The sequence below is a fragment of the Lemur catta genome, chromosome 12, assembly GCF_020740605.2.
Source record: "Lemur catta isolate mLemCat1 chromosome 12, mLemCat1.pri, whole genome shotgun sequence".
In the NCBI taxonomy this organism is placed as follows: Eukaryota; Metazoa; Chordata; class Mammalia; order Primates; family Lemuridae; genus Lemur; species Lemur catta.
The window spans coordinates 47,879,342-47,905,861 of record NC_059139.1 but is presented as its reverse complement, the minus strand read 5'-3'; the positions used below and the strand labels follow the sequence as shown (position 1 = coordinate 47,905,861).

The 26,520-nt window shown below is 35.8% G+C and overlaps 2 protein-coding genes across 3 annotated transcripts in view; one reads left to right on the top strand and one right to left on the bottom strand.

Annotated features, from left to right (window-relative positions):
* POLK (DNA polymerase kappa) overlaps positions 1 to 23,607 on the bottom strand; it is a 72,755-nt gene extending 49,148 nt beyond the window's left edge. The window contains exon 1 of the mRNA XM_045566412.1: positions 23,565 to 23,607. The gene's annotated coding sequence lies outside the window, so the exon portion shown is untranslated. The remainder of the gene's footprint in view (positions 1 to 23,564) is intronic.
* A 197-nt stretch (positions 23,608 to 23,804) lies between these two features.
* CERT1 (ceramide transporter 1) overlaps positions 23,805 to 26,520 on the top strand; it is a 95,354-nt gene continuing 92,638 nt past the window's right edge. For both annotated transcript variants that reach the window (XM_045566416.1, XM_045566415.1), the window contains exon 1: positions 23,805 to 24,371. In XM_045566416.1, the coding sequence (XP_045422372.1) occupies positions 24,276 to 24,371 (96 nt within the window). In that variant the 5' untranslated portion in view covers positions 23,805 to 24,275. The remainder of the gene's footprint in view (positions 24,372 to 26,520) is intronic.

Genomic DNA, 26,520 nt, shown 5'->3' with positions numbered 1-26,520 from the left:
GCCAGGATAATAGAATAGGGTTACACCACAAATGAGAAATTGAGATATGATACTATCACTATAATACATCCTACATTATTAGAAGGAAAATAGCTAATAAAATCATAAAGAGTTATATAAGCTATTATTATTTTCTTGTCCTTGAAAAATTATCTTTTCAATTACTCCCTTTTCCAAACTGCTTCTAAGCTTCTTCTGTGTCCTAACCTTGATGTTTATTTGTTTGTTTGTTTTGTATGTATTATCTGTCTATCTTATCTATTTAGAGACAAGGCCTCACTATGTTGCTAGGGATGGTCTCCAACTTCTGGCCCTCAAGCAATCCTCCCACCTGGGCCTCCCAAAGTACTGTGATTACAGGCATGAGCTACTGCACCTGGCCTTTTTTTTTAATGTTTAAAAAAATTTTTTTAAATTTGATATTAGTTTCTTCATCCATTGCTACTTTCTTAGTTTTCTTACAACTTTAATAGTCTATGACAGGAGTGTAAAACACTTTAACAACATAATCCTTTTCAAATAAAATCTTAGATAAAGTCTCAAACTTTTGGCTGGGTGAGGTAGCTCATGCCTATAATCCTAGCACTGTGAGAGGCTGAGGCGGGAACATTGCTTGAGCTCAGGAGTTGGAGACCAGCCTAAGCAAGAGCAAGACCCATCTCTACTAAAAATGGAAAAATTAGCCAGGTGTCGTGGTGTGCACCTGTAGTCCCAGCTACTTTGGAGGCTGGGGCAGGAGGATCACTTGAGCCCAGGAATTTGAAGTTGCTGTGAACTATGATGATGTCATGGCAATGGAGTGAGACTGTCTCAAAAAAGAAAAAGAGAAAATCTCAAACTTTTCCTTAAATCTCTGTTCTACTAATGCTACTATGAAGCTCTTCTAAAATTTCTTCATGTATATTCTATCACTAATCTAAAAGAATAAATGGGTAACCTACAAAAAAGAGAACGTTCATAGAAATCTTCATTTCTTTGATTCTTCAAATTCCTTAGAAATAGCTGTGTGAACACTGATATATATTGAAATTGTTACCAACTCAAATACTACAGTTTTCAGATAATAGCTGTATTCTATTGATGGATTTTAAAAGATGGTTTTCACAAAAAATAAGGCTCTGAATATCATTATTATGTTTTCTTCTTAACCATATCATACATGCCTAAAAACTAGAAACAAAAAAATTAAATATCCAAAAAGCACTACTTCAGGACTTGCCAAATATGGGGGAAAAAAATCAGGAAGAAGTTGTGGTCTTGGAGTGATTAAACTGATTTTAAAACATGCCCACATACCTTCCCCTGTCCCAATAAATTGATGAAAAAGCCCCAAACCCATAATAATATGACCTTTAAAAAAAAGATAATCATTTTGTTAAAAAGGGCTCTGGTTTTAAAATATTAACAATCCATTTGTAAACTATTATAAATACTGTGTTATGGAAATACATTTAAACAAATATGATATATAAAAGTACCTGATAATAAACAACAGCATCTGGGACTTATATTACATTAGTGAAAATAATTATTTCCATTTGATGAAATGATCCCTCTCCTTAGGGAGACTATAACTTGGGGGTAGGAAAGCTAATAATAATTTATTTTTAGTGATATTTAATTTGTTTTGGAAGTGCCAATTAACATTAAAGGAAGGTTTATGAAAGGAAGAATGAGTCAAAAAACATTGTAAAACACTGAGTTACTAATAGATTAATTTATTAAACTATCACCTGTTATACAATAAATGGTTTATATTAGCTTAATGAAAGCTATTAATTCACAAAAGGAAAAGCAATCCAGAATTACTGATATCTATTTTGTTATTAATGAGCTCTAAATATGCTAACTGCTTATTTTAAGAAGACTGAATAAAAAAAGTTCAGCTCCAAGAGGCATTATGATACAGTGCAAGGAGTACTTTGAAGCCAGATAGACCTGGATTTAACTTTAAACTCTAAAATTTAGCTGTTAGCTGTGTCTTCTTAGGCAATTTTGGTGATTTCAAGGTCTACAAAGTTTGGTATTCTGGTCTGTAAAACTTACTTTCCAGGGTTGTTGAGGCTTAAATGTGTGATAACGTATGTAACAGTCCTTACACAGTAAACAGAGTAAGCATGCAACAAATGTGGATTCTCTCTTCTCACTTTCATTCTTACTTATTTCTCTAGGATGTAACCAAGCCTATGGGCCTGGTTGCAAATACTAGCATTAAAATTGAGAAATCATAGAACACCAACAAAAATCTTCATTACTAAATAAATATCAAGTGAAAAAACATCATCCCCCTCAAGCACACATACCAAGTGCCACCTAACTTTAGGGAAATAAGAAAGAACAAAAGAATAAATGGCACCCCACCCCATAAAACTGCATTTACTTATCAGGGTTCATTAATAAAAAATACTTCTGCACATATTCTAGACAGTCATATATGTGATTTTTAACTAACTCAGTCATGCCAGACACATTATAATGCATTCATACAGTTAAGCACCATGAGACCAAATTTAACTTTAGGTATTAATTTTGAAATGTATATATGCCTACACTTGGTTATTTTAATACTGTATTCATTAATTTAAGGTAAACTAGAATACCTTGATTTGAATTTTAGGATAATGCCAATGTTAAAGCCTTAAAAACCATGAGAACATTCTCTTCCCTTGGTGGTTCCAGCTGTTACATTAAAGGTCAAAATATTCATCTATTTTGTAAAAGGTAAAAGCTTAAATTTAACAGATTAGAATTTTAAATCATAATGGCAGTAGCATATTTGAAAAACCTACTAAGTTAATATTTTTGACAAAAACTACTTGCCCAATGCCAATAAATTGTTTAAGGCTAATTTTGACACCATTATTAAATGTGCACATAGTATAGCATTGTAAAAATTCATCAAATGTTGCAGTAACTTCCAGCATATGAAGTATTTATTTCTATACTACAAAGTACACTACGAAACAAAATCTGAATTACTGTTAGTGGTTTCTTCCCTTTCCAAGATATAGCTAACCTCTCTAATGTTGGGGAAAAAATGAAACAGATGACAACAGAAAATATGAAGTTCCATAAAGGTTGGTTGCATTTACTACATAAAACTAAAAATATGTATAAGCAAATGGTAACTAATATTTTCCAACAATTTACCATATGCAAGCAGGTACTAAATGCCTAAGAAGCATCCTGTCATTGCTACTTATAATTACTCAATAACTTAGATATCATGACAAAGTATTAATAAAATATATAAGGAAATTGAGGCTAAAGAATTTATGTAATTTGCTCATGATCATAAAAAGTATCCAAGCTGAAATTCAAATCTAGACTCTGTCTCCAGAGTCCATATTCTAAACAGTATGCTAAACATATAACTACTGCCTAAGATGCCAGTTTTATTTTATCTTCATTTTCAAAAGATATTTTCATTAGATATAGAATTGAATTGACAGTTCTTTTTCTTTCAGTACTTTAAAGATGTTGCTCCACTGTTTTCTAGCCTCCATTATTTCTGTTAAGGCCATGGTCATTCAAATGGTTTTTCCCTGTATATAATATGTCATTTTTCTCTGCTTTGAAGATTTTCTCAGTTTAACCATGATGTACCTAGACATGGTGTGCTTTACACTTATCCTGTTTGAGGTTGTCTGTGCTTCTTAAATATGTATATTTTCCTAATTTGAGAAGGTTCTGGCCATTATTATTATTTTTTCTTCTTCCTCTTCTTCCTCTTCTTGTAATCTTTCTCCACTCTGCTTCTGTAGCTTCAATTATCTGTTACTCCTGATATTACATTACTCTTTTAAAATTGTTCCATGGGTATGGGAGTTTCCATTTTTTGTTTGTTTGTTTAAGTCTTTCCCCTCTCCCTTCTTCAGATTTGATATATTGTATTACTCATCTTTTTTTTTAATTTCAGCATATCATGGGGGTACAAAAGTTTAGTTATGTATATTGTCCTTGCCCCCCCCACCCCGAATCAGAGCTTCAAGCGTGTCCATTCCCTAGATGGTACGCATCACACTCATTATGTATGTATACATCCATCCCCTCCCCCCACCTCACATCTGCCCGACACCCGATTAATGTTATTCCTAAATGTGCTCTTAGGCGATGATCTGTGAAACCAATTTGATGGTGATGTATTACTCATCTTAAAGTTGACAAATTCCTTTGTCATCTCCATTCTGCTAGTAAGCCCATCCAATAATGTCATCGTTAATTTCAGATATTTTATTTTTTAGTTCTAAAATTTCCATTTGATTAATTTTTATATTTTCTCTTTTTGCTGAGACTTCCTTTCTTTTTAAAGATATGCACATACTTCTTTACTTCACTAAGCATAGTTTTAATACATGCTTTATACTCTTTGTCAGACAGTTCTAACATCTGGATTATCTTGGGGTTGGCATCTGTTGATTTGTCTTTTCTTCTGAGAATAGTTCACATTTTCCTGGCTCATAAGTCAAATAATTTTAGATTGTACCCTACATATTGTGAATGTTATATTGTGACAACTCCGGATTCTGTTATATCCTTCTGAAGAGCGTTAATGTTTTTGTTTTAGCAGGCAATTGAACTCAAACCAAAAACTTGCCAATGTCTGGTGAGCAGAGAGAGGTTCAGATTTTGGTTCAGAATGCTTTCAGTTTGAACCTGGGCATGTATGTAAGACTATGCCAATCAGAGACTCATCTGAAGTTTATATATGGCATTTAGAATTTCCATTCTCTGGTTCTCCCTTTTCTTGGGTTCCTTCCCACTCTCTGGTGGCTTTGGTAGCCCTGGTCCTATTCCTTTGGTTCTTCTGGACAGAAAGATGGTGGGTTTTCAACTGGACTTTAGCTATGCTGTACTATGCCTGCCCTCAAAGCAAAGCTGCAAAGACTAAGAATCTCACTCTGTATGGGTTACTTCTTCCAAGTTTTGATGCCCTCCAAAATCTACCTGCTTTTTGTTCACTCTCCAAAGCCCTCAAGTAATTAATTTTTGTATCTTTTCTTAAGTTTATAGTTATGTACAGGAGTTTACTCCTCCATATTGGAGGTAGAAACTCCTCAAAAACTTAAAGGCAAAAAAATTTATACGTAATTTACTTCATATTCCTAAAGTCCTAAAGTAACTGTTTTGCTCTCCAATGTGCAGCTATTCTACATGTTTAAACATGTTTGTTGACAGCACTGACTCTTTTCCAAGATCCAAAAGGAAGATAGCAGCCAAGTAAACTCTAGCCTCTTCTAAAAATTTAATTCTAGATTGGTTTCAGATGGGTTAACACACTCACCCAACCCTGAAGCATCTAAGAGAGGTATTTGGGATTGACTCAGTTCCCAGGTTTAAACCTGTTCATTGAGCCTCCCACCTCTTCCTTGAAAGGATAGAGATAACCAGGTTTCTATATTCTCCATGAACACTTCCCTTTACTCCTGCTTCCTCTTCATTTGCCCTTTTTAAGATTTGAAGGTTTTGTCTGTCTCTGACATGCAGCAGGGCTGTCTTTCCCACCTCTCCCTCCCTCTCATATTGCATGTATTTAAATTTTTTTCCTATTTTTCCAAAATACCCTCTACTGAAGAAGAGAAAAAATGCTTACTAAGCCTTCAAAAAAATTCCCAGCCTTCTTTTAGTAAAATGACCTACAAAGCCTATTATTTGAATTACATACCTGTTTAACTTAGTCTCAAAATAGTGTGGGCTCTCATTCCATTAAAAACTAGCAATATTCCCTAGAAAGACATAAAGGCCTTTTTGTGTAAAAAGCCTTTGTCTCTGGAGGTTACAGGTATTTCTTTACTTCACATATCTTTTCAGATGTCTACCTGAGGATGAAAGTAAATATTACTACACATCAGTCATTGATACCCTGGACTTCACTTTGGTCTTTGATAATTGTCTCAGATTGTGATTTACACTGTTATGGTTCTACTATGAATTGATTGGGACAGCAGTATCTACAACGATAAGTCATGCTGTTCTTATGTAGAAACTTAAAAAATTCTTTTAATATTTTAGGTATTATTAATAAACTAAAATGATCTACTCAAATGTCCCAATAGGCAAGCACTTGTTACATACATTACACATGATACTATTTTTTATTTTTTAAAAATGCAAAAATTTCACTCTATTAGGCAAAGATAAATCAACTGATAGTATATTAAGATGTGCTTTGATCTTCAAGATAAAGAGTGCCTTATTTGGGCATATGATTATCATTTTGTAATGAATTATAATAGCTAATCCTTTCGCTTGAGACAGGAGAAAGAAATATAAACTAGTTCAGGTTATTTTGTAAAATCAAATTAAAGAATATAGTTATATTAGCCCTCACTATAAAACCATGATCTATAAGACTCAATTTTTGTTTCTGAATTTCTTCTTTGAGCAAATTATTTGTAAGCATTGATATTTTATCTTACTTTTTGTTAGAAGTCTCCCAACTAACAAAAAAAGTATTTATTTTTTTAACAGAATAAAATTTATTCTATCCTGTAATTACTACAAGAAGTTATTTGACCCCTTTATAAATTTAAGGTACATAATGAAGTCTTAGGGATCTTATTTTTCCTATACCTTGGTATTTTGCTATTTTATCATCCCAGCAATTATTTACCCGTTACTCATCAACTATTTTTTAGCAGCTATCTAAAAATAAAATAATTAAAAAATGAAATGGAACCACCTAGAAAGATGATGCAGTAGGCAAATAAATCATTTTTATAACACCCTTCAGATTTTGTATTGTGTTACCCACAGTATTACATCCTTGAAAGTTAAAAAGTATAGAAACACCATTTTTATAGTCCTTTTTTTTTTTTTAGCTTTCACTGAATACAGTTAAGAGTTCTGAGATCCATTTAGGTTTTAAAATAGCAATGCAGAAGCAAGAAGCCTTCAATCCCCTCCACAAAAAATCAAAACCAAATATACAGTGCTGAAATTATTATCAGCAATATCCCAAAACTCAAATATGAGGATGACACAGTTCCCAGGGCCAAATAAAAGTGAAAAAACTGAGTGGACAGTAATTGGACTTCTACATACATGATGCCAATCCCCCCAATCTGACCAGCACCAAGCGTACAGAAAATTTCCCACCAACTCACAGCTTCTACATTGAAAAAAGTGACATTCAGGTGGACAAGTAGCTTCCCCATCATCTTGTAGTCCTCCGCAGGAGACCTCACATCAATCTACAGGAAGTATCATGAGTACCTGAAGGGAGAAATATCCAGAGGCTATCCAGAGACAAAGGGAGGAGGCAGGACTACAATCCTCAGCCTTGGAAACTCTGCTCTTAAACTCAGCCAAAGGAGATGCCATATCAGAGTAGCTGTTGAATAGCACCATACTATAGGAGGTATATTACACAGGTCCCCTGGGCAGAAACCCCTAGCTAACCTTCCCACACTGCTGGGATATCCCCTATGGGGACCTTGCCCATTAGGGATAGCAGCACTCTGATCATCCACTAGGGTAGAGGCAAACCTGGGCTTAAGGCATAAATGAGTGCCAAGAATTACAAAGAATCTCTAAGTAAATATATCCAACAAAAACTAAAACAAGCCAAACAGAAAAGACTGGAATAAATTACTAATCCTTCAATGCAAAGAGACAGACACGCATCTACAACAATTATCAAACACGGAAATAATGACCTCCCCCAAATGGACAAGGCAAGGAACTGGTGACTGACGCTAACGAGATGGTGATATGTGAGCTCTCTGATCCAGAATTCAAAATAGAAGTTTTAGGGAAACTCAGCAATCTCCGAGATAACACAGAAAATAAATTTAGAAATTTATCAGAGAATTTAACAAAGAGACTGAAATAATAATAAAAAAATTAAACAGTAATTGTGGAACTGAGAAATACATTTCATAAACTGAAAACTTCATTAGAGGCTCTCACAGCAGGGTGGATTAAGAAGGGGAAAGAATCAGTGAGCCTGAAGACAAGTTATTTGAAAATATATTGTCACAGGAGAAAAAAGAAAAAAGAATCAAACAGAAGGAAAGTCACCTACAAGATATAGAAAATTACCACAGAATTACTGGTGTTCAAGAGGGAGTTGAACAGGAGTAAGGAGTAGAAAGCTTACTGAAAGAAGCAATAATGGAACTTCCCAAAACTTAAGAGAGATTTAAATATCCAGGCACAGAAAGGTCAGAGAACACCAAACAGTTCAACCCAAGTAAGATTATTCCAAGGCATATAATAGTCAAACTCTCAAAGGTCACAGACAAAGACAGGATCCTAAAAGCAACAAGAAAAAAGAAGCAAATAACACATAAAGGAGCTCCAATTTGTCTGGCAATAGACTTCTCAATGGGAACCACACAGGCCAAGAGGGAAGGGGAAGACATTTTCAAGGTGCTGAAAGAAAAAAGTGCCATGCAAAAATATTGTATATTGTAAAACCATCCTTCAAATATGAAAGAGAGATAAAGTTGTTACCAGACAAGCAAAAGGTGAGCAAATTTACCACCACCAGACCTATCTTACAAGAAATGTGAAAGAAGATTTTTCAATCCAAAAGAAAAAATCACTAATGTGCAAAAAGAAAACAGTTTAAGGTATAAAACCCACTGGTAAAAGTACACAGACAAACCCAGAATATTCTAATACTGTGATTGTGGTGTGCAATGCAGTCATAACTCTAGTAAGGAGTTTAAAAGACAAACCTCTCAAATACAATAAGAACTACAGCAATCAGTTAAGAGATAAACAATATAAAAATATGTACATTGAGAAAACAAAAAGTCAAAATGTGAGGGGGATGGAGTTAAAATGTAGAGGTTTCTTGTTTCTATTTTTGTGATCTAAAATAAGTTGTCATCTCTTTAAAATAATTTGTCATATCTATAAGATGATTTTTGCAATCCTCATGGTAACCATAATGCAAAAAGCTATAATAGACACACTAAAAATAAAAACAAATTAAAACATACTACCAGAGAAAATAATTTGTCTACAAAGTAAGACAGTAAGAAAGGAACAAGGGAGGAGAGGAATTACAAAACAACCAGAAAACAAGTAACAAAATGGCAGTAGTAAATTCTTATCAAAATTAATGCTGTATGAAATGGCCTAAATTCTCCAATTAATAGATATAGAGTGGCTGAATGAATAAAGAAACAAGACCCAACTATACGCTGCATTCAAGAAATCCATTTCACCTACAAATATACACATATGTTGAAAGTGAAGGGATGGAAAAAGATATGACATGTAAGTGGAAACCAAAACAGAAAAGGGCTAGCAATATTTATGTCAGATAAAATAAACTATGAGACTGTAAAAAATGACAAACAAGGTCACTATATAATGATAAAGGAGTTAATTCAGGAAAAGGATTTAACAATTATAAATATCTATATACCCAACATTGGAGCACCCAAGAATATAAAGCAAACATTAATAGATCTAAAGGGAGAGGTACACTGAAATACAATAATAGTAGGGGATTTCACCACGTCACTTTCAGTAATGGACAGATCATCCAGACACAAAGTCAACAAAGAAACAATGGAGTTAAACTACACACTAGATCAGATAGGCCTAACTGACATTTACAGAACATTTCACCCAACTGCTGCAGAATACAGAATCTTTTCATCAGCACATGGAACATTCTCTAGAATAGACTATATCCTAGGCCACAAAACAAGTCTCAACAAATTCAAAAAAAGTACAAATCATATCAAGTATGTTTTCTGAGTGCAATGGAATAAAACTAGAAATAAATAAGAAGAACCTCGGAAACTACACAAACACATGGAAATTAATATGCTCTTGAATGACCAATAGGTCATAAACAAATTAAAAGAGAAATCTTAAATTTCTTGAAACAAATGAAAATGAAAACACAACACATCAAAATCTACAAGATATAGAAAAAGCAGTACTAAGAGAGAAGTTTATAGCAATAAATGCTTACATAAAAAAGTAAAAAGACTTCAAATAAAAAACCTACCAATGCACCTTAAGGAACTAGAAAAGCAACAACAAACCAAACCCAGAATGAATAGAAGGACAGAAATAATAAATATCAGAGCAGAAAAAAATCAGAGTGAAACTAAAAAAAGAGCATAGACAATCGATGAAATGAAAAGTTGGTTTTTTGAAAAGATAAAATTGACAAATTCTTTGCTAGACTAAGAACAAAACAGAGAAGACCCAAATAAACAAAATAAGAAACAAAAAAGGAGACATAACTAAAAGCAAAAAAATACAAAGAATCATTAGAGACTATTATGAACAACTATATGCCAGCAAATTGGAAAACCTAGAAGAAATGGATAAATTCCTGGACACATACAACCTACCAAGTTTGAATCAAGAGGAAATAGAAAAGATAACAAACCAATAATGAGTAACAAGATCTAAGCTATAATAAAGTCTCCCATCAAAGAAAAAAGCTCAGGGCCTAATAGCTTCACTGCTGAATTGCACCAAACATTTAAAGAACGATTATCAATTCTACTCAAACTCTTCAAAAAAATTTGAAGCAGAGAGAATACTTCTAAATTATTTCTATGAGGTCAGCGTTACCCTAATACAAAAACAAAACAAAAAAAGAAAACTACAAGTCAATATCATTGATGAACATAGATGCAAAAATCTTCAACAAAATACTTGCAAATCGAATTCAACAACACATTAATAAGATCATTTGCCACGATCAAGTGGGATTCATCCCAGTGATGCAAGGATGGTTCAACATACACAAATCAATAAACATGATAAATCACATTAACAAAACCAAGAATAAAAGTCTTATCATTTCAATAGATGCCAAAAAAGCATTAGATAAAATCCAATATCTGTTTACGGTAAAAACTTTCAACAAACTGGGTATAGAAGGAACATACCTCAAAATAACACAGGCCATATATGCCAAACCCACATCCAACATCATACTGAATGGGGAATAATTGAAAGCCTTTCCTCTAAAATCTGGACAAAGACAAGAATGCCCACTTCACCACTTGTATTCAACATAATTCTGGAAGTCCTGGCCACAGTAATTGGAAAAGAGAAAGAAATAAAGAACATCTGATTTAGAAAGGAAGAAGTCAGATTATCCTTGTTCACAGATGACATGATCTTATGTTTAGAAAACCTTAAAAACTCCACCAAAATTCTGTTAGTGATAATTGGATTCAGTAAAGTTGCAGGATATAAAATCAACATACAAAAATCGGTACCATTTATATACACCAATAATAGCAAACAATCTGAAAAAGAAATTAAGAAAGCAGTCCCATTTACAATAGACCCATATTTCTTACCATATACAAAAATCAAATAAAAATGGATTAAAGTCTTGAATCTAAGCCCTGAAACTACGAAACCTACTAGAAGAAAACACTGGAGAAATGCTTCAGGACATTGGTCTGGGCAAAGGTATCTTGTGTAAGACCTCAAAAGCACAGGCAACCAAAGCAAAAATAGATAACTGAGATTACATCAAGCAAAAAAGCTTATGCACAGCAAAGGAAACAATTAACAAAGTGAAAAGATAATCCACAGAATGGGAGAAAATATTTGCAAATTATCCAGCTGATGAGGGATTAATAACCAGAATACATAAGAAGCTCAAACAACTCAATAACAAATAATAAATAATCTGAGTAGCAAAGGGACAAAATATCTCAACAAACACTTCTCAAAAGAAGACGTACATATGGCCAGCAGGTATATGGAAAAAATGCTCAACATCACTAATTATCTGAGAAATGCAAATCGAAACCACAATGTGATACCATCTCATTCTAGTTAAAATGGCTTTTATCAAAAAGACGAAAAATAACAGATGCTGGTGAGGACATGGAGAAAGGGGAACCTTTGTCCACCATTCATGAGAATGTAAATTAGTACAGGCATTACGGAAAACTATATGGCAGTTCCTCAAAATACTAAAAATAGAACTACCGTATGATCCAGCAATTCCACTACTGGTCATATATCCAAAAGAAAGGAAATCAATATATTTCTGCACTCCCATGTTTATTGCTGTACTATTCACAATAGCCAAAATATATAATCAACCCAAGTGCCCATCAATGGATGGATAAAGAAAATGTACACATACACATAGAATACGATTCAGCCATAAAAATAATGAAATCCTGTCATTTGCAGAATTGGAGGTTATTAAGTGAAATAAGCTAAGCACAGAAAGAGAAATACCACATGTTCTCATTTACATGGGGGAGCTGAAAAAAAGTGAATCTTATGAAAATAGAGAGTAAACTGATGGCTACCAGAGGCTGGGAAAGGTAGGAAGATGGGAGGGATAGAGAGAGGTTGATTAATGTTTACAAATACACAGATAGAGGATATAAAACCTAGTGTTCGACAGATCTAGGGTAACCATAGCTAGCAATAATTTATTGTACATTTCATCATAGCTAGAAGAGAATAAGTCAAATATTCCTAGCATAAAGAGAAAATAAATATTTTAAGGTGATGGATATCCCAACTACCCCGATTTGATTTTTACACATTACATGAATACATCAAAATATCACACGAACCCCCAAAATATGTACGTTACCTACCAATAAAAAAATTAAAGTTTTTTTTAAAGTTCTGAATTTTTCATTTTCTTCCCATAATGTCAAAGAGAAGAATATTGACGAAAGAGTTTCACAATTATTAGACAAATCAGAAGATGAATGCAACAAGAATATTAGCATCCCAGACTATGATGGAGAAACTGATACTGTAAGTTGCAGGGTATGAATTTTCAGATACTCAAATGGGTGGTTTTTTCTCAAACTTAAGAATAAATGGGTGAATGATGCATTTTTATGGACAAAGAGGAAATACAGCATTCCCATCCAGTTAGTTATTCAACAGGAAGGACTTCATCACAGCATATTTTAAAACGGAACTGGGAATGTCACATTTTGCTAAAAGGATGTATGACAGTATTCTTTCATTGTTTAAGATGCTTGCGCACTAAAAATTACTTGTTAACTTGTTCACTTATGATGTTTGTGCACTAAAAGTTACTTGGAAGTGAACAGATGCTTAAGGCAAATGCATCTGCAAAGGGGATAGGCAATAGATGTTATAGAAATAAAAAATTTTTATTTATTCCAACTGATATTTATAAATGTAAAAATGAAATGTTTTACAAGTATGGAGGAGAGAAAATGGTTGTCTTCTCTTTAACAAGATTATGAGATGTTAAAGTTTTCAATGTTATTGCATTTTGATAATACAAGCATAAGATAAACAACCAGAAGTAATGATAAGCTATAATTTATTAAAGATGAATATGAAATCTAGAATCTTTATTTACAGTATGCATAGTCCCAGGCTCATGCACAAAAGTTGATGAGCAGCTAGCTGCTTTCAAAGGTTATTACCTATTTCAAGAAAATATAGAATAAAAATTTGACTTTGCTATGTTTTCATTTTTATTACAGTTTCTAATAGTTTTTTTACTATCCCTTTATTGTTATTTCTCAAGATTATTAATAAAATGACTCAAAAGTATAAAAAATAAAATGATAGAAAATGTCAATGACTATTTTTCCTGATATACTAAAGGTTAAGTCAATACTTTATTTCTTTATCAACATAACACAAAGGATAGTTTCAATAGGCTCCGGAGGTCACTCACATTATTTATGGGTAATTAGAACACAGACTTGCTACACATTGGCAGGAAAAAAATTGTGAATTGTATATATAACATACATAATATGCATACATAATATGCTATTGCAACTTAAAAACCACGTGGATGAATCTTCTTTTAAAAACACTGTCAAACTACAGAAAAACTATGCAATATGCCTAGAATGTAATCTGGCTCTGACAGGTTTTCAAATGTTTGATCATTTAGGAATTAATAGTTTTTGTCTTTTATTATTTTTTTAATCTAAAAGGAATTCTACATGTATTAAAAGTATGTATTACAAGCTTTCAAGTTCCAAAGTCTGGGCTAACCTATTCACTAGCTATGACCTAGGCAACTTACTTAACTTCTTTGAACTTTAATTTCCTTATATATAAAATAAGGATAATATCTATCTTGCAGGATTTTTGCCAAGAGTGAATTATAAGTGTAACAAACCTAAAACAATGTCTGACATTCAGTAGGCCTTTAACAAATGATACTTCCTCATTACAGAGAGCTATGATGGAATTTGGTTCTGTGGTCCTTCATCGGTTTTAACTTTGCTAGTGATTTTTTTTCTTGTGCCTTGTTAATTGCAATTCCTACAGCTTCCCTTCAATCATCAACCAAATTACACTTATTTCATTCATCAGTATTTACTGAATACCTACTATGTGCCAGGCAATTTTAAATCTTTACTTGCTCTTTAATAATAATGTAACTATTAAACACATATCAGTATCTTTGTATACTTATTGTTAATACTTAGATAGAAAAATGCTAGAAGGTCTTAATAAATACCTTAAATGGGGATAAACTGTATTTTCATAAACTGTGTCATGATAGCAACATGTTCTATAAAAATATTTTTTCAGTTTATTTCACTCAAAAGATGAGGATCTGAAATTACAGTAAAAGTGAAACAATGAAAGGGCTAGAGAGAAAAACAGGAAGCAAAACACATTTACAGAATAACTATCATGAAGATTCTAGCCATACTTAATATACTACCCTGATTATATAGTATGACTTTAAAATATTAACAAAAGAATTTCTCAATGTAACAGGAAGAGAGGTTAAAAGTTAGAGACCCAAAAGCTTGACACAAGAAAAGCAGGAAGAAAATGTGTACATGTAAAATGTGGACACTAATATCATTGTTCATCCACTATCTATACCATACTTTATACTTTTTAGACTAAAGGATTTTTTACTCTTATAGTGAAACCTATGAAATACCAACTATTTTTATCCCACAAAACCAAACAAATGTAAATAAAAGATAATGAGATACATTTTCAATTTTATTCAAAAGTTAAGTAAGGAATATTTCTACTTCAAACATGCCTGGCTTGACTCTTCTCTGTAGAACAGGAAACAATAAAAGGGTGGCCTACATAACCTTTGAAATTCCATTTCTGAAATCACTGTCTCATTCATGAATGTTAGAACTTTCTATGGGATATGACATATTTCTAAGTAGCTATGTGCAGTGTATTAAGATATCATTGAGTACCCCCATCCACCTCTTCCTTCCCACTCCCCCCAAAATATAGCTGTCCTTGGAGAGTAAAATGGTAAAAACCAACACTTAAGGGAGTCAAAAATAGACATGCAAACTCCACCTTAAAGATCAAAGCAACAGAGTAAGACATGGTCGTATAAGCATAATACAATAATAATAATTGTTAATAAAAGAGCCCATCAATATAAATAGAATATGGATAGCGAGAAATAGAAAAAGAAAAAGTAAGCAAAGTAAATATTGGCAATGCCTACTTAAATATCCATCACCATAATAGGGATAACCTAGCTTAATGCTACTAACCATTTTGAATCATAATTAATTCCCCATGGAGGAAGATAAAAACATGAGACTGGGATATGGGAAAAGAACATCAAGCCTAGATTTGAGACCAGGATATAAAAAGCAATCACAGACCCTAGAATAATGGAGAGAGGATTAGGGACTCTTTGGACTCCTGAGGTGGGAAACAAGATTTAAGTAACAATAGGCATAACATAGGCATCCCATCTCTATTCCTATGAGTCAATTAAAACTGGAACAAAGGGAGGTTATGGAGGTTCCATTGTACCTTGTTCTTCTCCCAGTCTCTCACTATTTCTCACCTACTCCCTCCTCAGCTTTTCCCACCACTGCTGTCAATGATTGCTACAGGTAGAGGGGGAGTAGAAGAGGGAAAATAGTAACACATAATAGTAATACACAACACATTTAAACAATAGTAAGGCAGGTTTAAACAATAAGTAATGCAGGCAAGGAAACAGTAACAAATAATAGTTAATACACAACATACATAATATTAACACCCAACACATGTAAACAATAGTAATGCATGAAGGGGAGTAATGAGGGGAAAATGAATAGTACCAGCACAAGCAAGGAGAAACTCTGTGATCATCTGGGTAGGGGGACCATTTATACGTAAAAAATGCACATAAATGGTCAAAGATCAATTACAAGCCTGTTTTTATTCAAAGTACATTTATGACTGGCTTTTGGTATTCTTGGCAACTGGAAAAGTTTGTTCTATCATTTAAAAAGCTTGGGCCAGGCACGGTGGCTCACGCCTGTAATCCTAGCAATCTGGGAGGCCGAGGCGGGTGGATTGTTTGAGCTCAGGAGTTCAAGACCAGCCTGAGCAAGAGCGAGACCCCGTCTCTACTAAAAATAGAAAGAAATTATATGGACAGTTAAAAAAAAATATATATATATAGAAAAATTAGCCGGGCATGGTGGTGCATGCCTGTAGTCCCAGCTACTTGGGAGGCTAAGGCAGTAGGATTGCTTGAGCCCAGGAGTTTGAGGTTGCTGTGAGCTAGGCTGACGCCATGGCACTCTAGCCTGGGCAACAGAGTGAGACTGTGTCTCAAAAAAATAAAAAAATAAAAATAATAAGCTTGATAAATCCTTTTAAAGTTCATACATAGATTATTACACTTGGGTTGCTTACACTGGATGTGAACATGCCTGTTAAGATCTAACTAAATCATTAATTTGGAAGATGTGCATGCCAGATGTTGATTATAGACAGGTAAAATATAATCATTTTTTTGCATCAACACAAAACATTAGATACATTAGGGAGTAATTCTCTCAGTATGCCTACATTCACTTTGTGTGTGTATAAAAAGAAGTACAACTACTTTTATGAAAATACAAAGATATTTTACAATAACTCACTATAATGTCACTAAAGATCATTACATTCAAGTTTCTTGCAGCCCTTTATTTCTGAAACTAATTAGAGTTTCCATGGACAGAAATGGAGTAGATGTATTCACATTTCATATAAATGAATATCCCTTTTGATATAGTTTTGCAAATATCAGTTTACAATTGCATGTAACAGCATAACAATTGGGACATACATACTAATAGAGACTGATTACACTAATAATGCCATTTATTAAGCTACCATTTATTAAACACACATCCAAAGTCATTTGGTTTTGGGGGATAAAGCCAGCCAGCACTATCGGCTCACTTACTCTCAACTTAGTGTGAATCACCACAGTGACAGAAACTTCCGTGATTTTTTAATGGGCCTGAGAGGAACAATGGGAGAGACTAATATGATCTATTAGTAGTCAAAACAGGAAGGAAAAAAAAAAAGCATCAAAAGGGCAAGTAATACAGCCTAAATTGGAGAAGGCATAGAGATTTACAGAGATTTGTAAATCTCTTAAATTTCTGAGCTTCATTTAGGGGACATGCTGAATGTCACATGTATGCATGTCAACAAGTTATAAAGAAATTTATAAATTTATAGTATTTTTAATGTGACAAGACTCAAATACTTTACAGATAATTTGGGTGGAATGGGATCAGGAAACATGGGCAATCCTTTTTTCTTTAAAATTGCAAATGGCCAAAGTTTTGACTAAAAAGACCTGGGGCAAGGGGCCTAACAGGATTAAAGAAAAGGGTTATTACTATCAAGTGGCAGGAGTAAAGGTTACCTTCTTTCAATTTACAAAACACTAGGTCAGCTATTACAGTTACTTTCTAACCAAGTTTTCTGTTAATCTCCTCGAGAGCAGGAGCCCCCTCTCTCCCTTTCCTCACTCTCCTATTTTTTTTCCTTTTACTATTTTAAAATCCCCACAGTAGTCAGCATAATACCTTACCTGTTGTATGTTTATTGAATTAAACTATTAACTGAAAGATAAAGTATAATACATTCATTAATTATATTGAATACCTTCTATATGTTTAGCACTATTCTAGGGATTAAGGATAAAAAAAGTTAAAAATTCCTGCCCCCATGGAACCCACGTGCTTGTGGGAGAAAATAATATATGCAGTCTAATACATCCATTTAAACATTACTATTAGCCAATATGCCCTTGAAAAGAATCAGTACTTTTGTGGTGCCTGACAAGGGATTTTCATATATTTTAAATGATTTTTTCCTTTGGTACTACCCCTACCACATCCCTACAGTTAGAAACAGACTATAATGAAAAATTATATGTACTAAGTATGCTGTCTGCTGTTTCTAATCAGGCTCCCACTCCCAACAAACACAGAAGAGGTAGCCTTATATTCCACACTTTTGGGAAAAGATGATTAGAGCACTGGCTGGCCAACTACCTGTTTCTTTTTAAGAAATTGAACTAAGGGACACTGAGAGGTAGTTAAACCAGCCTGGACAAACATGCAAGATGAGGGTTGAAAGAGACAGACAAAAATTGAGAACATTAGAACTCAGAGATGAAAGACACCATGAGGCCCCAAGAGATGAGCAGAAAAACACCAGGTCCTCAATTTCCAACTTTCCAATATGTACCAGGCCTAGCTCAGGATTCCAAGATCTCTATAATAAACCCTCTTATTTGAGCTAACTTGAATATATTTCTGCTTCCTTTAGTCAAAAGAGCCTTAATAAGAAAAATAGTAAAAGTACTCAACTGGTCAACCATAATAATCTATGTAATTACTATTTCCAATGTGGTTCATTCTGAAATTGTAACCTCCTGCCACAATCTCTTTATAATAGCTTGCTTAGATGCCACCCTACCACTAGCCTTCATCTTGAAGTGTAGAGGAATGACTCAGATACACTACTGGAGAGTGTAAACTAATATATCCTTTTTGGAGGACAATTTGACACCATTACACTGTAAAATGTACATGTTCTCTATTTTAGCAATGCACTGCTGAGAATTTATGTCCCAAAACGGCTGTCAGACAAGCGCACAAAAATTAAGTTAAACTGATGTTCCCTATATAGCATTTCTGCAATGGCAAGAGGAAAATTTTGATTGCCCATCAAAAGAGGGATTCTATACAGTCGTTAAATGTTCACAATATACTGTCAAATTAAAAATTCAGTTTGTACAATGGTATATAAATAGCATGAATATTCTAAAAAGCACAAATAGTGCTCATCTCAGGAAAATATGGGGACATGCTTTCTTTAAAAAAAAGTATAATACTATATTTTATTGCTTCAAGGAAACACTTTTTTTTCACATTTTAACACCTCTAAAATTGGGATGCCTCATACAATCTCTGTTGGCTAGGCAGCAATTGTGACATAACTGTCATTACCTATGCATCAAAATATAAAGAATGGATGTGTTTAGCAGCTTGGAAGAAAAAAAAAAAACCCTGGAGACAGTGATGGGGCATTCTTAAGAAATATTGCAATCATCAATTCTCTCGGTGGTGAGGAAGAAAAAGTGTGGGAAAACAGGGAGATCAATAACTCTAGGTTGAAAATTAATTTATAAGAGTCTGAATGTGAAAAGGTGTTAAGAACACCTTAAGTAATTTATGTCATTTATAATTACCTTTTCTCCTATTACAAACGTGATACATATACACACACAGGCACAAATTCACATCTACATAGATACATCTTTGATTTTTTTCATATAAAAATTGTACAAAGGAGACAACTCAAAAGGTCCATAATTTCACCACCCAACTAATTATTCAAGACATTAAAACAGGGCAAAAAATATCAGCTGTATTATTCACATGCTGTGTTTTGTTAATTTGTCCTCTAGTTTTTAGAATGCTGCTTATTCACAATTACCTTTATTTCACAGATTACTATCTCTATTTCTAAATTTGCAAATTATGATTCTTATGTAAATTCCCAAGTAGGAACAATGTTAAAAGAACAACTAAATTTCCAGCTTAGCTAACAAAGGACTGTTAACTCAAAATGCATCTTAAACATAATAAATACTGTGAGAATATAGAACCTATAGGCTCTGTTATGGACTGAATTGTGTCCACATGTTGAAGTCTTGACCGTCCATGCCATTGTATTTGGATACAGTGCCTATAAGGAGGTATTTAAGGTTAAATGAGGTTGGGCCCTAATTCCATAGAATTGTGCCCTTACAAGAAGAGGAAGAGACCAGAGTATCTGAGCCTGACTTGACTAGCAGAGGCTCTTAATAGCACCATTTTAAAAAATTAGACAGTTTTTAGTTTTAACTTGGGATACGCTCTCCTGACACAGTCCCAGCATCAAGAACAAATATTCTTCCTCATTGTTCTATCTGTTGATCAGTGAAATTGCAAACATTATCAGTTCCAACACCTCTGGGTTTTTTGGCTTCTCTGTCTTGGCAGTGGGAGTAGAGGGCAGGGAAGAAGACTTTGAGACTGCTGTTTAGTAGAGATCTAGCTGGGGGGAGGATGAGGTGAAAAAATAGAAAGATGGAAAAGGAACTAATGAAGAATTCTAGTGAAATAAGAGTAAACTCAGGAATCTGGATACTTGGGCTCAAACCCCACCTATGCCCTTTAATAGCTATATGACCTTTACAAAATTATTATTATTATTATTTTTATTTTTTTTTTTTTAGACAGAATCTCACTTTGTTGCCTGGGCTAGAGTGAGTGCCGTGGCGTCAGCCTAGCTCACAGCAACCTCAAACTCCTGGGCTTAAGCGATCCTACTGCCTCAGCCTCCCGAGTAGCTGGGACTACAGGCATGAGCCACCATGCCCGGCTAATTTTTTCTATACATATTTTAGTTGTCCAGATAATTTATTTCTATTTTTAGTAGAGACGAGGTCTTGCTCAGGCTGGTCTCGAACTCTTGACCTAGAGCGATCCACCCGCCTCGGCCTCCCAGAGCGCTAGGATTACAGGCGTGAGCCACCGCGCCCAGCCTTAGAAAATTATTTAACTTCTCTGTGGTTCAGTTTCTTCATCTGAAATATCAGAAATAGATAAGAAATAATAAATTCCACAGAGTTGAAGTTGGAGTTAAATAAGACAGTGTAGATGTGAGGGCTAGACAAATAAAAGACGTTCAAAAACATTAGCTGAATTCAGAGTGCAGTTGCTCTATTTATCTACAGAATACCTTATTTATTTACAGTTCTTCCCACTTTTAGAGGTATTCTGAAGCAGAGAAAAGGGTATATACCATCTTTGAAATCAGATAAACTTGGGTTCAAATCCTGACTTTGCCACTTAGTAGCTATGTGATACTGGGTAAGTTACTTTGCCTCCATGAGCTTCAAATGGGGCCAACCTGACCCTTAAAATGGGGCCAACCACGCTCACCTTACCTGATTTGTAAGGAATTAAGTCAGATCAGATGTTTAAAGTACAGTATTTAAAATGCAAATGCTTAATACTGCAAAGATATTATTTCTTTACAAATTAAGTCATTCTCAATCTAAATCCCCACAGAATTTTTCATGCAATTTGACAAGCTATTCTAAAATTCAGCTGGAAGATACATAAAAATAGCCAAATTTTTAAAAATCAGGAGAATTTTGCTATTAAATATATTTGAAAATAATATAGGCCAGTGACAGTGGCTCATACCTATAATCCTAGCACTCTGGGAGGCCGAGGCGGGAGGATCCCTTGAGCTCAGGAGTTCCAGATCAGCCTGAGTGAGAGCAAGATCTCCTCTCTACCAAAAATAGAAAAAAATTAGCCAGTTGTGGTGGCGCACCTGTGGTCCCAGCTACTTGGGAGGCCGAGGCAGGAGGATGGCTTGAGCCCAGGAGTTTGAGGTTGCAGTGAGCTATGATGGTATCACTGCACTCTACCTGGGATGACAGAGTAAGACTGTCTCAAAAAAGAAAAAAGTAGTAATTAAATCAGTATGGTATTAGTGTAAATATAGACAGATCAATGAAAAAGAATGGAGTTCAGAAAGAGGCCTAGATATAGGTATTTTGCATAGCATAAACTATAGAGGTAAGAATAGACTAATCAATAAAGCATTGGGTCAAGTGGCCATCTTTAAAAAAATATTTAAATTCCTACACCATTTCATATATAAAAATAAATCTCAAGTGGATTCAGTCTATAAAAGAAAAAATAAAATAATAAAAGAGAAAATATAGAACATTTATAAGAGGGTTGGGGAAGGCCCTAAGTAAGATTTAAAAAAACCTCAAACGCTATCATTCTCAACATTGAATAAAGACAGTGTATGTATTTTATTCTTGCATTGCTATTTCTTTTCATCAATAGTAATGAATTAAATCCCAACCATTAATGTGGTATTGTAATCATTATACAAAAATCTTCCTGTACCTAAAAAAAATTTAGTCTTATAAGCATAAAGGAACAATGTATCAAGACACTTTTTTAAAAAAGAATTGCTCTAATATTAATACTAACTACAATGAAGCAACTTCCTACTAAGTGGGCCTTAATGATCTCAGTGCTGGTGGTTACAACCACACACAACCTCGAAAGGCTTATACAAAATACAATAGAAAATTCAACTTAGAAACAAACATATACTATACTCCCATGATTCTAAATTGCATTATGAAGTGAATTTCTCAATAATTCACAATCACTTACCTCAGAAATAGGAAATCTACCTATTAATATATTAGGTAATCACAAAGCAAAGCAAAACTTAATTCAACATTCCATATTCTAAAGGTGTACTTTTTGTAACTCAATAAAGAGGAAAAATGTGCTAAGTGGGTTTTTCTCTTTTCTTTTTCTTTCTTTCTTTCGTTTTGTTTTGGAATGGCAAATAAGGAATTTTACTGTTGGTAATTATCAGCAAATTGACAAAATATAAAAGTAGTTGAGAGGAAAGAACTGAAGCTACAAAGTCAAAGGTCTCACAATAAAATTTATCCTTATAATGCATACAAAGACTACTGACAAGATGTTAGATCTTCTATTGGTCTTTCTAGTAATTCAATTCTAGCCTTAAAACAAAGCCAGCCTCCTATTGCTTAATCCCTTAGTATTCAATAAAACTGCACTTTGGTCTTTCTTATACAAGAAAGTTTCTATTACAAACTTTCCTATCTTTAAGGGAGAGGTAGATAGGTAGAGTGTTAACCTGGGTCTCAGGAAGAAACTCATTTACAACTAAGAGAAAACTTCAGGCTATCATTTGACATTCTTATTTTACTCTTAAAACTCTTCTAACGTCATTTATTCTCTGACAAACTCAAAATTACTTTCCACAAAATAAAAACCCTAGAAATCTAAAAACGCGAAGCGCGCGGTGAGAAGCAACTGTGGAAACTCTTCTTTCAAATGAGGAAAACGTCAAGTGTGAAGTATAACTTCTAATGAGAAAGATAAAGGACCGTCAAAATTTACAGCGGTGATTTGGCGAAAACAAAACGGTCTGGTCTCTAAAGAGGTCACAAACCCCTGGCCCGTGGTTGGGGAGGCAGCGCCCGGGACATTCCAGACCAGGCCAGCGGCAAGATGCTCCCGGGCTTTCGGAGAGCCGCCTGGGAAGGTAGGCCCATCATCCATAGGGCAGAGTTCTCTCACGTCCGGGCCCGCAAGTCCTGCGGGTTCGTCATAAACACGCTAGGCAGCGACAGAAGCGAGGCGAAGGGAATGGGTCACAAAGCAGTCAAACGAAGCACACCACTGATTGCCCCATCCCCAAGGCGACAAGCCTTCCCCGCGCGGGACACTCACCATTACCTCAGGATCGCGACTACAACTCCCAGGAGGCAGTGCGGCGGACGACCAGCGTCCTTCCCAGAATGCAGCACAGCGGCGTCCTTAGCCCGCCCTCTCCCTTCGCCGCTCCTCCTACTTGTCTACCCGTTGTCATCCGCGAGAACCGGAGGTAGGGTGCGGAAGGAGGACTTTGAGCCCTCGGCGTGTCGCGTCAGACGCCGGGGGTGGGGAGGGACAGGGCGGGGAGCTGGGGGAGAATGGGAGGACGAAGGGGAGGGGAAAGCAGAGGGGAGGGGAGGGTAAATAGTGGGCCAGGCAGGAAGATGGCGGCGGTAGTGGAGGTGTGAGTGGACCCGGGTCTCTGCGGCTGGATTTTCTCTTCCCTTTTCTCTCTCCCTTTTCCTTACCTGTTTGAGATTGGCATCAAGGGGGCTGAGTTCGGGTGGCGGCGCTGGGCGCAACGCAGGGGTCACGGCGACGGCGGCGGCGGCTGACGGCTGGAAGGGCAGGCTTCCTTCGCCGCTCCTTCTCCTTCCCCGGTCTGCTCGGTGTCAGGCGCGGCGGCGGCGCGGCGGGCGGACCTCGTCCCTGCTCCTGCTCCCCCCCGCACCGGAGCGGGCACTCTTCGCGTCGCCATCCCTCGACCCTTCACCCCGGGGACTGGGCGCCTCCTCCGGCGCAGCTCAGGGAGCGGGGGCCGGTCTCCTGCTCGGCTGTCGCGCCTCCATGTCGGATAACCAGAGCTGGAACTCGTCAGGCTCGGAGGAGGATCCGGAGACGGAGTCCGGGCCGCCTGTGGAGCGCTGCGGGGTCCTCAGTAAGGTGAGCAACCCTTGGAGCCAAGGGCCCCCTGCCTAGACTCACCTGCCGCGAGGCAAGTGGCGGAGGGCATGGGGTGGGGCTGGGCTGGAGGCACGGAATGTGCCGGGGTGTGGGGCTGAGTACTGCTGCAGGGGCTAAGGGTGGTGGTGGGGGCAGAGGGCACTGTCTTCCTCGCCTGCCCCAGAGGCTCGTCAGGGACGGCCAAGGAGTAGGGAAAGCATAAGCGTGTGTCAACCCAGGATCCAGTTTGGGAGGCCAGATGCGCGCCGTGACTTGGGACCTAGGGCGGCAGCTGTCCCGAGCGTAGGAATCTGGGTTGGGCAGCAGCGGTGACCGAAACGACTGGTCATGGGGGCGGTTCATATCAGACCTCTTAAACGGTGTTACTGGAGATGCCAAGCAGGTAAGGTTGGGGGACTCTGCGGACGCGGCTGTTTAGACAGAAGCTGGAGCGACTTGGCTTGGTGCTGAAATGTGAGGTAGTAAACTATGCCAGGTTAGAGGTAGTAATGCAGAGGACTTTTGTACTTTCCCCTTCTCCCCCTTCCCCAGTTCAGAAAAGAGCTATTGAATAGGCATGTGATGGGTACAAGAAACATTCATAGTAACTTGGAATATATCAGAATGGAGTACGACCTTTTAGTCCAGGAAGAAAAGCAGTATTTAATAAAATATTTTTGCAGTAAGGGTTCCAGGGTAAAGAAGAGACATTTTACCATTTCTGTATTTTTTAAAAAGCCCTTCTTAAAATTGTAGGGAAGTAGCCATTTATAGGACTGTAGGTAGGTGATCTTTTAATATTACATGATGTGTTTTTTTGTTTTAAGTTTTTGCTATAAGAAGATTCACATACCTTTTGACTTCTCTCTCCCTTTTTGTTAAACTTTTGGAAATGACTTAAACTAGCAGTTAACTTGGAGAGGGGGAGCTGGGGCCAGTCCCTCAACAAGCTGGTCATAAGATACTAGGTCATGTGCAGCCACTGGCTATTAAGAAATCACCCTGCTTCCAGTATTCACACTTTGGCAAAGCATTTGGACATCATTTGTGGAATTGTTTCATATTAGGCTTTTATAATGTCTTTAGAAAGCTAATGAGAAAGGGCCTAGGAAAGGCATGAGTATGTCAGAACTAAAGATTACAAGTGTTAACTTTTATATGTATAGTCGAAAAAATGGTGTATGTTAATACTGTGTTCATTCTTGAGATTTCAGTGCAAGATTTTCTGTGAAGTGAAGATCTCCAGGGTATCCTTAGATTAAATGTTTTTTATAATTTAAGAATCTGTATTGAACACATTGTGTAGTAGGTATACATTTTCAGCAGGCTATAGTTAGGAAATGGATTCCTTGCCTCTCAGTGATTATGATAGTTTGATCATTTTACTTATTAGATGAGAAGCAGACTGCTATGTTAGTGTTGTGGTGTGTTGAGTATTTTACAAAACAAGTTGTACTTTTAACCTATTGACCATCCTACTTTCTTGGGGGACGGTAGTGGAGAGGGAGTTACCGTGCTCTGAGTTATGTATTGTATGCTGAGTAGTGTAGAAGGTGTACTATAGATCAAAAAATGGAAGACTATCTCCTTGATGTTTAAATACATAAAATGTAGTTTTTGACCACTTCTATGGAAGGTGAATAACTTCAATTTTGACTGTTGTCGCATAATGTAGAATCAACAGGAATAGAGCTTTTGGTGTTATTCTTCATAGCTGAAGGAAATATCCCTAAAATTTAACTATTTATGGTACTATATAATGTTTTTTGGAAAGTTTTAATTAAGTGTATTCTAAATTGAATACGTATCCTCATACTGAGTATGATACATGTTTTTCAGTTTAAATTGCATATTATATATTTTAGGTCCTTTGTATTCACCTGGTAATTTAAACGAGAGTTAGAATTCAGCATTTGTTCTTTTCCTTTTATTGAGTAATGTAGATAAGTTCCATAATAATTTGTTTTGTTTCTTATCCCCCCCCAAATGGAGTGGATTTGAATGGGGGGATAAATTTGTGTTAGAAATATACCAACCCAAAGGTCTTTTTTCTGTATGGTGATCTGAAATACACAGACAAACCTATGAAGCATATTTTTTATAGAATCGCTTCTTAAGAGTACAGGTTCCAAAAATACTAGATGGACAA